Source organism: Rutilus rutilus, assembly GCF_951802725.1.
Source record: "Rutilus rutilus genome assembly, chromosome: 1".
In the NCBI taxonomy this organism is placed as follows: Eukaryota; Metazoa; Chordata; class Actinopteri; order Cypriniformes; family Leuciscidae; genus Rutilus; species Rutilus rutilus.
Window position 1 is genome coordinate 39,380,357 of NC_140209.1, and position 16,084 is coordinate 39,396,440.

Consider the following 16,084-nt stretch of genomic DNA (forward strand, 5'->3'; position numbering starts at 1 on the left):
ATCGCACATGGAGCTTCAGAAATTGACGTATCTAAAGTGTTGGTGGTAGGCCTTTACGTAGACTTTAATGGCGGGACAGAAATCCCTTAGGTTTTATTAAAAATTTCGACGATGAACGAAAGCCTTATGAGTTCAGAAGGACATGAGGGTGAGTAAATTACTATTGTCGCTATAAAATGGTTAAGCGGTAAAAAATGGCATTGTACAGTAGCTACGTTACATGGCTCGTCGTTTTGCCCGTGAAGAAATATTTGAAAAGACAACTGACGTGTATTCAACATTTATTGAGCAGATTTTGGATTATGTTTTCAGCAGACACAGAGAGGTCATTATCAAATAATGCAGTCATTCTTAAATTTAAACTAATGAAGAAAAGAAAAAAATACAAAATATTTCCCAGCCTGACTCAGATAGGCACAGTGGAAGGGCAGTTTGACAGATTCTGGGGTTACTGAGTCTAAATTTCTCATAGCTGCACTTAAGATGTATTATTATAAATTTTTTTAAATTACAAATATTCAATCTGGTAAGTAGTTTAACCAGTAGCTAGTGGATCTGATGCTGGTGTAAAATTAGAACTATTGCCACTAGGCAGTGCTGTCAAACCTCATTTCTATTGCAACAAAACAGTGGGACACACTGCATGCTTTTCTGTAATCTTTTTCTAAAAATAAAAAACAATTTCAGTACTTTTCATTTAGGTTTTCGTTCATTTTTGGTGAATATTAAAAATAAATATTTTTTTAGATTAAACTATTGAACAGCTCAGGTTTGTTAGACATTCAGAGTAGGAGAAAAAAACAGGTAAATGCAAATATTGCTAAAGGACTCTTCAAATGAAGTCATAAATGCAGAGATACCTGCTCTCTACTTCACTACGCTGACAATCTCAGCATAGCAGTGACAAGTTAAAAGTACAGTGTCAGAAAATGAATTCACAGTACAATCTTATACTGACTAATACAATTATATTGAACTAACATAAGCTTTTCAGCGGACCTGTTTCTGTCCTTTGACATTGAGAATAACAGGTGAAGGTAAGTGGCAGGTGCCAATCCAGCAGGATTACAGTATCTTTCTATCTGGAATGTTCTAATAATACTAAAGGAATATAACAGTAGCCTACTGATCTTTATGCTGGAAATCATGGCATTTTCAGATGTCTACTTAAGCCAGTGGACCGCATTGCTCACAACACACAAAAACAAAGCAGTTCACATATTGCATGAGGTCCCAAAGTATAATCGTTTAGAGATAGGGACATACTATTACAAAAGCGTTTTGTGTGAGAAGTGGAAACTTCAGATATCTGATGTCTCTCCTGATATCTATGAGTATGACCAGACTTTCTGTTCCTGTGATAGCGGTCTACTTGAGTTTTGTGATGATGTGATGTTTTCTTAGTCAAAGGCGCTGTAATGATATTTAAGTCACCATGAAATCAAAACAGAAGATTTCTCTCTTTTTTTATGGAATATTGCAGTATTTATTATAAATGGTTTATCCGTGCACATTATTATTTTTCTAATCTGAACATTTTTTTAAATGTCCCTCTGCAACACGCCGCCTCTTTCTCAAACCGTGCAGTTTTGGTGTAACCATGGTGACCAGGCAATATTCAAGTATTGCTTAAATTTAAAAGGGGCGATTAAAAGCTTGACTCATATTTACTACGTTCCTGGTCCTTTTTTGTTCCTTTCGCTTTTTGTTCTTCTAGAACTTTCAGCTGTGTAAGTCAAAATTGCAAACATTTTGCACCCCTCCAAACTCATGAAAGCTGCTCTTCCAAGTTAATCTATCACACTCTCAGTGTCCGGTTTGTCATTTATGGACTGACTGATCGGCAGAAAGCGCTTTCAAACATATTCCGTTTGGCTAAAAAAAGCCTCTGAACGGAGCCATTTTTTTTCTTTTACTGTTTATGTCTGTCACAGAGATCGGTGTGATATCTCAGTAGTGATTTCAGTAGATAAAATAATTTTCTCCAAACCATTCCATAAGAAAATAGCTTACAGCACCTTTAACCTAGTTAACGTAGTAAGTCAAAGAAATGTCTGTGGTTTTGAGCTACAGACGTACAGAGAGTGGCTTGTCCAGATCTCTGTGTGGCAGTGCAAATGCGATATTTTGAACAGCATGAGTGCAGTGTAGGCCTCTATTATTGATTAAATATTCATCTGTCACAGCACACACATTAGGATATCACATCAGACTACACAGTGACACACATTAACACTGCAACTCTCAATCTCCTCTTGTTACAACCTTTTCGTAGGCAGAAAAGGGCAAAGTCTTGATGTCCTTCAGAGGTCAGATTCTGGACTACAGGTGACGTTCATCTTCTGCCCATCTTTAACTTTAAGAAATGTTTCCACTTCTGTTGAATCCTCCACTACACTCTCAGGTCTCGGATCACCCGAATTCTTTGGCTTTTCTGAGTTTCCACTGGTCTTGTGTGGCTCCTCTATGGGTGGCGTACAGGAGTGATCCTTTGCCTTGACTGTCTCTCCAGCCTCCACTGCAGCCTCTGGTGCCTCGGGCTTCTTTTTTATGAACAGGAAGTTGCATATGGCCAGCACTAAAGCTGACAACACAACCTCAATCCCAGCCAGCAGGAAGACATACATGTAATTCTTAGTGAAGTCCAAAAGGCGCCCTTGACAAAGTGAGAACAAGGTTTCAACGGCATTCAAAGACTCTCAATAGATTACAGTAAGTGTATCAAGGTTTAATGATTAGGGATGTGCAAAACATAACTGACTAGTTGGTGAGATGTCAGCTTTTGTTATGGCTCATTTAGTGCACAAAACTTTTAATCCACATAAAAAATGTATTCTAAAAAATTTGAAATTATCTTATAGAAATAATTTATATAAGATATATATGATCAGAAATACAGTAAGAACTACGGTGACTGGGAGGGGACATGTTCGGTTCGCTTAGTTTTGTCGTGGCCACAACATATAAACTCGTGGGAACGTGATATTAAGTCATGGGAACGTCATAATATCTCGTGGGTACGAGATCGTATGTTGAGGGAACGACATCCGTTTCTCGTGGCCACAACTTAATATGTTGAGGGAACGACAACCGTTTCTCGTGGCCACGAGTTTTATAACATGTGGGAACCGTATGGGGTGAGATTTCGGTCACAATTCTGCGCGCGCAAGATCACATTTTGAGCGTGGAAAAGGGCATTTCGCACGCGCGTGAACTGAGTTTTGCGGAGAAATGTTCGTCTCGCAGATAAGAAAATATTGCGAGCGAACGAAAATCAATTTTGCATTTAAAATAAGTATTTGGATGTGCGCGGACGTTCTCTTTCGCGTGTGCAAAGTTTCACTTTCTTGCTCCTTTCATACCAGCCGTGAGCGCTCTCTAAGCGCAGACGGCTCGCTTGCTCAACACAACCCAGCGTTACAATATGCCATAATTCCAGCCAATCAGAGATGAGACTGCTAAATTCTGATTGGCTGGCTTGAAAACCAATCACAAGACTCCCTGCATCACCTACTGCAGATTCAGAGAACTACTCGTGAGCTAAACGTTGTTACTGCACAAATGACACCTCTTTTTAATCGTAGTAATGTAGACAAGCAGCTACAACCTAATTTTCCTCCAAACGAGCTTTCCCTCGCAGTGGACAAAATACATTGATCTCTATGCGCAGGACCGTCTGCAAAGTGCAAACCCCAAAAAGCGTTACTACGAAAACAGTCAATAACTTCACTGTCACACACTGTAGTGTCATCAAATTCAGGTCACACATCACTGCTGTCCTGATGGTTATACTACAACACTTATTTTGTATAAATATCGTTTTGCATATTCTTTATGATTATTATTTATGAAAAATATTCAATAATTTCACTGTAATTCACTGTATTGTTGGCAAATTCAGTTCACACATCACTGCTGTCCTGATGGTTATACAACAACGCTTATTTTGGGAAAAATATAGATTTTAAATTGTATATACTATTGTAAATGTAGAAGTTTTATGATTTTTATGAAAAATATTCAAAAACTTCACTGTAATTTACTGTTTTGTTGCCAAATTCAGTTCACACATCACTGCTGTCAGTGTCCTGAAGGTTATACAACAACACTTATTTTGGTAAAATATATATTTTAAATTGTATATACAATTGTACTGTAAATGTATAATTTTTATGATTTTTATGAAAAATATTCAATAACTTTACTGTAATTCACTGTATTGTTGCCAAATTCAGTTCACACATCACTGAGTCCTGATGGTTATACTACAACACTTATTTTGAAAAAAATTTTTTTTTAAGTTGTATATACAATTGTAAATTTATGATTTTTTTTAATGATTTTTATGAAAATATTCAATAACTTCACTGTAATTCACTGTATTGTTGCCTAATTTAGTTCACACATCACTGCTGTCCTGAAGGTTATACTACAACACTTATTTTGGGAAAATATATATTTAAAATTTTATACAATTGTAAATGTATAATTTTTATGATTTTTATGAAACATATCTTTACTGTAATTCACTGTATTGTTGCTAAATTCAGTTCACACATCACTGCTGTCCTGATGGTTATACAACAATCGAATCTGTGAATTTACTGCCAACTTTACTCAACTGCACTAGTTCTCTTTCGACAAACATTACTTTTCTGGTCCCTTTTGTACAAACAGAATTTTTCTCCCAGTAGGTGTTTTATATGGAACAATAGTAATATCATTCATAATAAAAAATCTTTGTACATGGAGAATTGGGTCCAACACAACATTTTAATTGTTAGCCAACTAATTGACAAAAATGGGCAATTTTACACCTACCCTAATTTTATTTCAAAATATGGTTTATTTGTAAATGAAAAAGAATTTAACAAAGTAATTAAGGCTATTCCTAATGGCATACTAATATTAAACAAATTTTCAGATGTAGATATCAATAATACATCTTTACAAAATCCTCAACTCTTTGTAAATGGTCTCTCTTTATTTGATAAAGGTTTTAATAACAACTTTATAAGAAACTCCTTTAATGTTGGATCCAGTCCTCCATGTAAATCAAAGTGGCTTAAACCTTATTGTATATCTTGGCGCAACATTTGAACTATGCCCTATAAGTTTATTATTTCTAATAAAGTCAAAGAAGTAATGTACAAAATTATTCATAGATGCTATCCTGTAAATGCAACCATTAGTAGATATATTCACGCTGTTTGTGATAAGTGCACTTTTTGTAACACATCACTTGAAGACATAGAAAAAGGGCAATATAAAAATAAATGTTCAATTTCTTTTTGGACTGACTTTAAAATAGATATGACAAAAAAATTGAACAGATGTCTTGATTTAGACCCTCATGACATTTTACTTTGTTTCCAAAACCCTTTTTTTCTGAAAAACAAAATTATATAATTAATCTTTTTATCATTTTGGCGAAATTTTATATTCATAAGACAAGAATAACTCAAAAGAAACCCTCCTACGGTATATTGCCTTCTATAACACTGATCTAACAATATATTTTGAAACTCTTTCAAACATGAGATCACAAAATAAAAAGCTTATAAAAACAATACAAATATTAAAGCTTTTCAAATACATATAAATGCCCTGATATTTTATACTTATATTTTTGTAGTTGTTCTTATGTTTATGTTTATTTTATTATTATTATTATTATTATTATTATTTTTTTTTTGGTAAAATATTTTGAGCTGTATTGTCAATACTTTGTAACAATTTTTTTTTTTTTTTTTTTTTTTGCATTGTACTGAAATGTTTTTGTATTTGAACTGACTAAATAAAAAAAAATAAAAAAATAAAAACTAGTTCTCTTCCGCAGTAGGTGATGCAGGGAGTCTTGTGATTGGTTTTCAAGCCAGCCAATCAGAATTTAGCAGTCTCATCTCTGATTGGCTGGAATTATGGCATATTGTAACGCTGGGTTGTGTTGAGCAAGCGAGCCGTCTGCGCTTAGAGAGCGCTCACGGCTGGTATGAAAGGAGCAAGAAAGTGAAACTTTGCACACGCGAAAGAGAACGTCCGCGCACATCCAAATACTTATTTTAAATGCAAAATTGATTTTCGTTCGCTCGCAATATTTTCTTATCTGCGAGACGAACATTTCTCCGCAAAACTCAGTTCACGCGCGTGCGAAATGCCCTTTTCCACGCTCAAAATGTGATCTTGCGCGCGCAGAATTGTGACCACCGGATCTTCACACGCGTCACGGGCTCCTCCTTTTACCTCGGTCATAATTTACTTTGTTATTTGTTGATTTAAGTTTCTCATCATTTGTTTTTGTTTATTGCCTTAAACGGGACTTTATTCGTGACACGAGTATTTCATTCAAGCCAGCAAATTTGCCACGAAAAAGCCCATTCAACTTAAGAATGCGCTTCAGGAGTCTTTCACTTAGGCCGTACCCTACCCATGTCAGAGAGCGCACTATATCTTTATATGACATTCCTAATTCAAAGTAAAATGTTATTTCATCATATCATCTCCATCTCCGACTGCTGTATATGTACAGTATTGACCGGTGTGGTTCCCTCAACATAACTCGTGGCCACGAGAAATAGATGTCGTTCTCTCAAAATATGACGTCGTAGCCATGAGAAAAATATATCGTTCCCTCAACATATGATCTCGAGGCCACGACTTTACATCGCGTGGCCATGACATAATGATGTCGTTACCTCAACAAAATGATCTCGTGGCCACGATTTATTATCACGTACCCTCGACTTAATATGACGTTCCCAAGACTTATTATCTCGTGGCAACAACATATTTTCACGTTCCCACGAGTTTATATATTGTGGCCACGACAAAACTAAGTGAACCGAACATGTCCCCTCCCGGTCACCGTAATAAACAGTGATATTGTGAAATATTTTTTAATAACTTACATATATATATATAGATAGATAGATAGATAGATAGAATTTACGTAAATAAAACTTGCAGCAGAACATGTGCATTGTGTATTATGCATTTTTGTACCACAGCCATATAATGTTCTTTCCGGTTTTTAGCTAATCAAATTATTTTGAAAACTAAATTCACATATAAAGTAACAAATTCTATAATTCTCACCCTGCTTTAGTTTAAGAGGAAGCTAACCTACAGTATCAGCCATTTTTAGTTTAAAATGAAATTTCAACACTTACCAGCAGATGGAGGTCCAACCAGCACGGCAATGGCTTCAAACAGGAGAACTAAACCAATGGCGCTTGAGAACTTCTCTGTACCCACAACAGCCATGAGGACCTCAAACTGCAAAGCACCAACCATGCCATAAGAGATGCCGAAAAAGATGCAGAACACCACCAGAGAGGAGTAGTCTTTAGACAAGGAGCCCACCAGATCTGTGATGCCATTGAATAAGACAGCAAAACTGAATAGGTAGACGCAGCGAGGACGAACCCACGAGAGTCCTGCGATGATGCCACACGTGGGCCGTGCAAAAATGTCAACGAAACCCAGAATGGTAAGCAGTAGGGCGGATTTCGTGTCCTCGTTTCCCAGCTCTTTGGCATAGCTCACCACAAACACTGGAGGCACAAACAAACCAAGCACCATAATGGAGGCAGCGACGGTGTAAATGACAAAGCCCCGGTCTCTAAAAACACTGAAGTCTAGCATCTTGGGTTTGGGTTTTGGTTTCTTGTCGCCATCATCTGGTGTGTTTTCAACTCCAGGGGTCTCTGACATCTTTGGTGGGAGTAAAGGCCTCATTAAAGCTCCACAAGCACAGCAGTTCAGCAGAATCCCTCCCAAGATGAGGAAGCCCCCTCTCCAGCCATATTCATACTGAAGGATCTGCCCCAGAGGGGACAGACAACACAGAGCCACCGGACTCCCAGCCGCTGCCAGGCCGTTAGCCAGCGGACGCTTCTCACTGAAATATCGATTCAGCATAATGAGTGATGGCTGAAAGTTCAGAGCCAGTCCAAGACCTGGAATCAGAGGATAGAAATGTTTACATGTCACTGGATAGACATCAGTCACTCAATAAAGGAGTAAATGAAGTACCTGTAATGACTCCTATACACAAGTAGATGTGGATGATGCTCGTGGCAAATGATGCCAAGATCATTCCCAACGATGCAAAGAGGCCGCCCACCAACATCACTGGACGACACCCAAATCGATTCACTAAAATGCTGCATAAAGGCCCTGCGAAGAGAAATGATGTACATCTGAACTGTCTGAATCTGGTTTGAAATAATTTACAAGACATTAATGGGATAGTTCACCCAAAAATAAAGATGCTGTTCCAAACATGGAACACAAAAGAAGATATTTTGAAGAAATGTGTTTTTTTGTCCATACAGTGAAAGTCAACGGGATCCAGTCTTGTTTTATACGCATTTGCCTTTCATTACATGGACAAAAACAGTTCAGACATTCTGTTCCCATGAAGAAAGTCATACATTAAGGTGAGTAAATAATGACAGGATTTTCATTTTTGGGTCAACTTTTGCCTTTAAGACTTTGTTTGATTGGTGGTGAAGAACATACCAGTGCCATAAAGCATCGCCAATAGGATGGAGGAGATCCAGGCTGTGTCACTGTAGCCCACCCCAAACTCTCTAATCAGCTCCTTGAAGAAAACACTGACGGCCTTTGGAAAGGCGTAGGAGAAACCTGTGATGATGAAGCAACCAAAAAGCACAGCCCAACCCCAGCCACCATCAGGGGCCTTCACTCTACAACCTCCGTCATCCAGTGCCACGCCACCCATGATGCTCTACTGCTCTGTGGAAAGATCAGACAACCACACACATGTTCTTAGGGGAATAAGTTGTAGTATGCAAGTCAATAATAATGCCTTCAAGACCCTATACCAGAAATCCCATTCAGTCAAATGACAAAGCAGACGAGTTGTGTCGTGTCTTCTGCTGCCTCTGTGAAGAATCACTCTCAAAGTCTTGGGTTTTGATGTCAGAAGACATCAGAGATATAAAGTCTGCAGAGCAACTATAGAGTCTGTCTTTGCACACTCTTATATACAGTTTTCCATATGCTCTCCCTTAAGGCGTGGCCAATATATTTCAAACATGCCACTATTGTTTATCAACATTTTACCATTTTTGGCTATGACTCCAGTCTGTTTAGGCCCCAACCTATTAAGTGGAACAAGAAGTCTCAGCTCATCCCATATTTTCTCTAATGTCAAAACGAGAGGCTCAGCTCAGCATATTGGAGCACATTCCATTCTCTTACTGTCAAATACATGACTATAATATAGTTAACATAAATCCCATTGATTATACTTCATTATACTTTATTTAAAAAAAATCAGATTATCAGAAATATTCCACATAAGGGCAACATTGCAGTAATAAAATGTTTTGTACAGGTCTCACAACGCTGTTAATAAAATGCACAGGTCATATTTTCACACCAAAAAAATAATTTGATGTAAAAAAAATTATTTCGCAATGCAAACATCTTAATAGCTTTCTTCTTTCTTCTGAAATTCCACCAACAGTCTACTGAAAAACAGCCGCGGATGTCAGGGACCAACAAAATATTCATCCACACATAGACCTCACCTCGTATGCACTGAATTAATAATAAATTATAAATGTGTTCAGCATTCGGCAACAATTATTTTTCGGATTTTGTCTGAGCAGGATATATTAAAATGTAGCGCACCCTGATAGCACATGTAGCCTACATCACGGAGACGTCTATTTGATGTGCGAGTTTACAACTGGAAGACGTATTTTTTTTAGAGTGTTTAGAGTGTTCGCTCATCTGCAATTATGTCTATAGGACGTTTCCTGTCAGATGTCAAATAGATGTTTAGAAAATGTCTTTAAGATGCTTATGATTTAGAATGTACGTGAAACTGATCTTAAAGACGTTTATCAGATGTTAGTAAACAGCAGATGCTTTCCAGATTAAGTGATCTTTAACAGACATCATGCAGACGTACGTGTAGGCTACTGTGTACGTACGGTACACATGTATTTATGATACTATAAGCGGGGCAGTCGGTCTCGGAGCCCTCCAGCTCTACAGCGCCACATCAAATTTAGCGAAACAAGCGAAAAACGCGGTTAGGTTCGGGATGTGACATCTGTCTTGAGAGTTTAAAAATATGCAAATTGTACCGGAGTTTACGCTGGATTTAGTGCGTAAATCATTTTGTTTACAAATTAGACGCTTGCAGTTGTTATCTATGTTAAATATTTCATTTTGGTGTCTGTTGGGGCAGTGTGAACAGTTATTTTTCATAATTCTAAATCCAACTGCCAACTTGTTTGTTTATTTAATTCACCGTAAAATGACATTCTGTGCGTCTGTCAATCATCATTGGAGCGCCACCCTCAGGCTGAATAACGCAAGGACATCAGAATTCTGCCAAAGGTGTGTGTGTTCAGCGATTAATCAGAATATAAAGCTTACTAAATGTTAATCATAAACTAGTGCTAAGACTCAGAATCTGCCCTACCCAAATTTATGGCCAGGAGCCGCTACTAGGCCTACTGAAAAATGAATTAGAGAAAATGTTATTCCCAGCAAACACAGAACGTTGGCGCAACGTAGCCAACCTTCTAACAACGTTTTAACAACGTTGCCAAAAGGTTGCTATAACTACGTTGTGTAGTGAAGGTTGTTACAGCGTTGTCACAATGTTGACATTAAACCACCGTTCAGGGCCATTGCTTAAGGTTGTGCCTAGGTTGTCAGGACAACCACTGGACTACATAATGTACTCGTCACTGCCCTGAAGCGGGAAAATCAGACTTTTTAATTCCAACCACCTGTTGTTGGGCTCATTGTGTTCTCATTCATCATCGAGCAAGGATACGTGAGTATTGCGTTTAGCCTACCTCAGCTATCAAACACAACCTACAACTTTAATTTCTAATGTGATTGTAGCCTCGCTCGCACTGTTTAGTTTGTCATTTGATTTTTCCGCTATTTAGTCTCATTCGTTTCTTTGCTCCTCTGGATTTGTGGATGTTTCCCCGGTGACACCTGCTTTCGGCTACTGTCTGCCACAGACCCGGTTTTGTTCATTAAATGTTCTGATCTGCCTTTGCTTTTTATGTTTTATTTATTATACTTAAAATAAATTTGTATATTCGTTTATTTTTTTAATATATATATATATTTTTTTCCCCACAAATGTATGACTTTTGGAAGTGCAATTTGATTAAATGCAGTTTTAATAAAGTTGAATTAACTAAACTTTCTGTCATTTTTACTCTTCAAAGTGTAGGCTACACTTGCAGGAGTTGATAGCCCTATTAAATAAAAATAGGGTAGAGTGGGGGAAAACGCCCCCCTTAAGGAAAATGTGACATTACAGTGAAACAAAACATAAATGTGACTAGAATTGCCATCCCGGTTTTTACCCCTCAGCGTAGGGGGCTGCGCTTGTTTTACCCCACAAGCTATGAGTTTTTAAAAAAATGTTTAATTTTTAAAATATAATTATATTCCTTATAAATAATATATGATCTCAAACTACAGACTTCACTATTCATCTATCATACATCACTGCGATATCCTGCAGAACAATATTCTCTTAAACACTTATTTACTAATATCTGAAAATTATAGCATTTACCATGTAATCCTCTTCTCTTCAAATGTGTCGCTGGTGTCAGCTTATCCATAGAGATTTGTATATCCCCGTTATCAACGTAGTGCATAGCAACAGTAAAAATGTATCTTGACTACTTTTACTGGTTATTTTGGGAAAAACAGGTGGGGGGCGTTTTACCCCAGGGGGGCGTTTTCCCCCACTCTACCCTATAGATAAACAATAAAAGATAAAAGTATATAATTATCTAACAAAATGCACCATATTGTCAGAACGTCGTCTCTCAGTTGCTGAATGTCGCGCAACAACGTTGCTACAGCCCTGTCACGTCTTACAATTCTACGTTGTTACAATGTTGCGAGCACGTAGACAGCGACGTTGCCATAGCAGAAATGCAACGTGCCAGAGACGTTGCCACAACGTAAATGTGTTTGCTGGGTTAAGACTTTTTATGACATTTTTATTTTGTCTTGCATATAATGATAAAAAGTAGACTCTAATGTATTAGGTTATCTCGATGAGTGATACATATCTGAGCTTCGCCTACATTTAAAATGTAGCCTATAATTTTTGTGTCTTTTTTTTTTTTTTTTTTTTTTTTTTACAGTGATGACTAACACTTTATTGCCACAGCTTTATTGTTCAGAATATTCCTCGATTCGGCTCTAATGAACTGCCTGTCTACGTCTGAACTCACCTGGTTAAAATGTAATCTTAAATGCCCTTCCTCGTCACGTAAGATAAGATAAGATAAGATAAGATAAGATAGCGGCACTTTTATACGCGGTCCGACGCATTTCTGTAAAACAAGCCTCTAATAACTTAATATTTTATCCAAATCAGCTAGTATAACACTATTCTTTGTTTTAAACATTGAATGCCTTTTCACAACGTCAGTGTTCCGTAATTCTTAGCTACGTATTTCCGAGTCACCTGTTACGTTTGTAGGCTATTTGGGGAATATCAAGGGATGCTGCATGGATGCGGGACAGGCTCATGCGCAGTCCACATTTATAATGAGATAAGGAGAAGGATATCTAAGTTAATAAATACCCAGTACAAAAATTTTCATCCATGATATCTATATCTACAATAGCCTTATTGTGAAGTGAGGCTTTATGTGCAATGTCGATTTTTTAATAATCAATATAGCCTACATAATGCAGATTTAAATTTCATAGCACATCAGCTCCGCTTCATTAGCCTACATCAAATGAACATTTCAACGAGGTCCTACAAGATCTGTGCAAATATTTATCTTTATCTGAAGAGGCTTATTAACAGCCTTTAGCACTAAAACATGTTTATCCAAATCCTTTAATTGCCATAATATGTTTCCTGGATATAAACTAAGTGTAAATGGTACTTACTAAACAAATGATTCTCTTCCACCTTCAGATTTCAGTGCTGATCACCGGAACACGCTTCTAGCAGAGCGTACGACAATATAGACGTAAATAAGAAGGAGAAACGCGACTAGGCGGTGTTCTGTGGACTGGGTCCTAGAGTCTGCTGTTGTCATGTTCACCTAATCGTGCGTGTGATGTAAGCATTTCTTTCTGCGTCTTGTGCAACTGTGTAAAAATAACCTGGCCATATCTAAGGTTCCGTAAGTTGTAAAATATTAAAGTTGCAGAGCAAGAAATGAGTGTAAACTGGAAATTTAAATCTGAAATGTTCACTTTGTTATCTCAAAAATTATATTGGAGCAGCTTTAAATCATTTTTATGGAATATGGCTATTTATTTTTATGCATTTTTATGAATATTTATATTTTATGTTTATTATAAATGATTTATCCGTGCACATAATTGTTGTTTTAATTCATGTGCCCTTGTAATTTAAATTGTTTCCTTTCCATAACCTTCTTGCAGCAAAATCTTACGTGTTTACTGGCGCGAGGGTGGGGCAACCTGTCACTCACATGACATCACAGCAAATGCAAACCACAACCATCCAATCATGTCTTTATAGTCAAACTCAAGTCCCGTCCTACATTTTTTCTTGTTTGAAGAGCAGTTTCACTCGGATTAGATATATACAGTGGCCCAGTAGTGCACAACGCAACAAAATTTAAAAAGCAAACATAAATTCACAACACAACGAAATTGCCGCAACACAACTTAAATGAGCCACAACACAATGGAAAATGTACAACACAACAGAAAAGCTCAATGAGTCAACAGTGTCACTGGATGGTAAATAGTGAAGCGAGGATTCATGTGCAGAAAACTCAGGATCTTTATTAAACAAAACAAAACCTCCCCATGGGGGAAACCAAGACAGGCCTCTGTCATCAAACAGGAAACACAAGGGAACATGGACAATGAACCAGCACAGGACTGCAAACACAGGGAGACTAAATAGGGAAGCAAACAAAAGAGGGTAACGAGGAAAACAGGTGGGGCAAATTAATCAAATATCAGGTAACAAGATGGGAGGGGCTAGACAATTGACAGGAGAGCACATGGCACAAGGAAATACATGACAAGCCATGTGCTCACAACAAACCAGACTATACACAAACATGTGACAAACCGGGAGTGTCAGAGCTCTGTCACCAAACCAAGATATAACCTAGACAGAACTCTGTCAAACAGTCTAAAAAAATGTATCAACACCATGATAAGTTTAAACAGTATGTAGCTAACCATTGACATTTATTAATTCAAAATCACCTACATCCATTATAGCTGCATATTTATACTCTAGAATGCTTTGACGCGCTACTACCACAGCGTGGAATTAAATGAAATAAGCCACAATACAACGGAAATAAGCCACAACACAACGGAAATAAGCCACAATACAACGGAAATAAGCCACAATACAACTAAATAAAGCCGCAACACAACGGAAATGCTCCCGACCACTAGAGGGCTGTCGGAGCGCGGTAAAGTTAGTTCCCTTAGGGATCATGCGCTGTCGAAGCGGGTCAAAGCATTCTGGTGTATAAATACGCAAAAATAATTCATGTAGGTGATTTTGAAGTAATATTTTATGTTGATATACAATGGTTACATACTGTTAAAACTAATTTGGTATTGATATCTTAAAGGAACACTCCACCGTTTTTTTAAATAGGGCTTATTCACCGTCTTTCCTACATTAGATAGGTGGGCAAACGCATTTTTGTCTCAGTGCATGCATTGTTTTATTTGGAAGCGCCACCGCTAGCTTAGCTTAGCATAATGAATGGAATCCTTTGTTGCCAGCTAGTTGCCAACAAATTACTTCTTGTGGCCTGCGTATTCACAACGAGTACAAATAGCAATGCAGATTAAGACTAGGCGATTTCCTCGGCAGATATTGACATGGGACTATACTGAGGTGAAGCACAGGCGAAGCACTGCTACTTGGGCGCAGAGATATCACACTCACCACCAGTTCGTGTTGACTCTCATCCTCACGTCCTCAGGCTGTTGAGCGATCGCAACCTCCTCCTCCTGTCGTTCTATTTCCAAAGCACGCAGCTCCTCTTCTGAAAACTCTGGTTCATAGAGGTATGGTTCTGGCTCTTGACTGTCTGAGAAGTCACCCTCCTCGTCTCTCACAAAATCCGCCATGTTCATCGCCATTCACTATGTCTACTGTAGGAAAAATAGCCAGCTACTATTCACGCTGGTACGTTGACGGAAGTTGGGGGAATTCAGGTGTTGTGTGATATCTCTGCGCCCAAGTAGCAGTGCTTCGCCTGTGCTTCCCCCCAATATAGTCCCAAGTCAATATCTGCCTAGGAAATCGTCTAGTCTTAATCTGCATTGCTATTTGTACTCCTTGTGAATACGCAGGCCACAAGAAGTAATTAGTTTTTTTTTATTTTTTTTTATCACTTTTACTCATGACATGCTAGCTGGCAACAAAGGATTCCATTCATTATGCTAAGCTAAGCTATCGGCGGCGCTGCAAAACTAAAACAATGCATGCACTGAGACAAAAATGCGTTTGCCCACCTATCTAAATGTATGAAAGACGGTGAATAAGCCCTATTTCAAAAAACGGTGGAGTGTTCCTTTAAGACTGCCGACTCTATAGAACAATGGCAAGGAAAACAAACTTTATTGCGCTCCGAGAGCCCTCTAGTGGTCAGGAGCATTTCCGTTGTGTTCAGTTGCGGTTTTATTTAGATGTGTTGTGGCTTTATTTTGTTGTGTTGTGGCTTATTTCCTTTGTGTTGTGGATTCATTTCGTTGTGTTTTGAATTTATGCTTGCTTTTTACATTGTGCACTACTGGGCCACTGTAGATCACAATAAGGAAAGAAAAGACTATCACAACTTCCATTTCATGCCGAATTTAAACATGCACATCCATCTCAAATAACTTAAGAAGTTAAATTCGTGTATGAATAGTAACAGCTGAACTAAAGGCATTGCTTTTTGTTTGAAAAATCAGGCTTAGCTCAATGAAACATTTAGGTATTGTTCTTTAATTTTTCTAATGTCAGAAAGGAGCATTTATAGTCTGACCAGTTTTGTTGTACCTTTTCATTGCCAGAACATTGAAGTTTGTTCTGAGC

The 16,084-nt window shown here is 37.8% G+C and overlaps 1 protein-coding gene across 1 annotated transcript; it reads right to left on the reverse strand.

The window, feature by feature from the left end:
• Positions 1-745: 745 nt before the first annotated feature.
• Positions 746-13,092, reverse strand: slc16a3a (solute carrier family 16 member 3a). Its single transcript, XM_084420763.1, has 5 exons — positions 12,937-13,092; positions 8,524-8,760; positions 8,035-8,178; positions 7,170-7,958; positions 746-2,656 (listed from the first exon to the last, which is right to left on the reverse strand). Exons 2-5 carry the CDS (start codon positions 8,744-8,746, stop codon positions 2,304-2,306), a joined length of 1,509 nt encoding a protein of 502 aa, XP_084276889.1. The 5' UTR covers positions 8,747-8,760; positions 12,937-13,092; the 3' UTR covers positions 746-2,303.
• Positions 13,093-16,084: the final 2,992 nt, after the last annotated feature.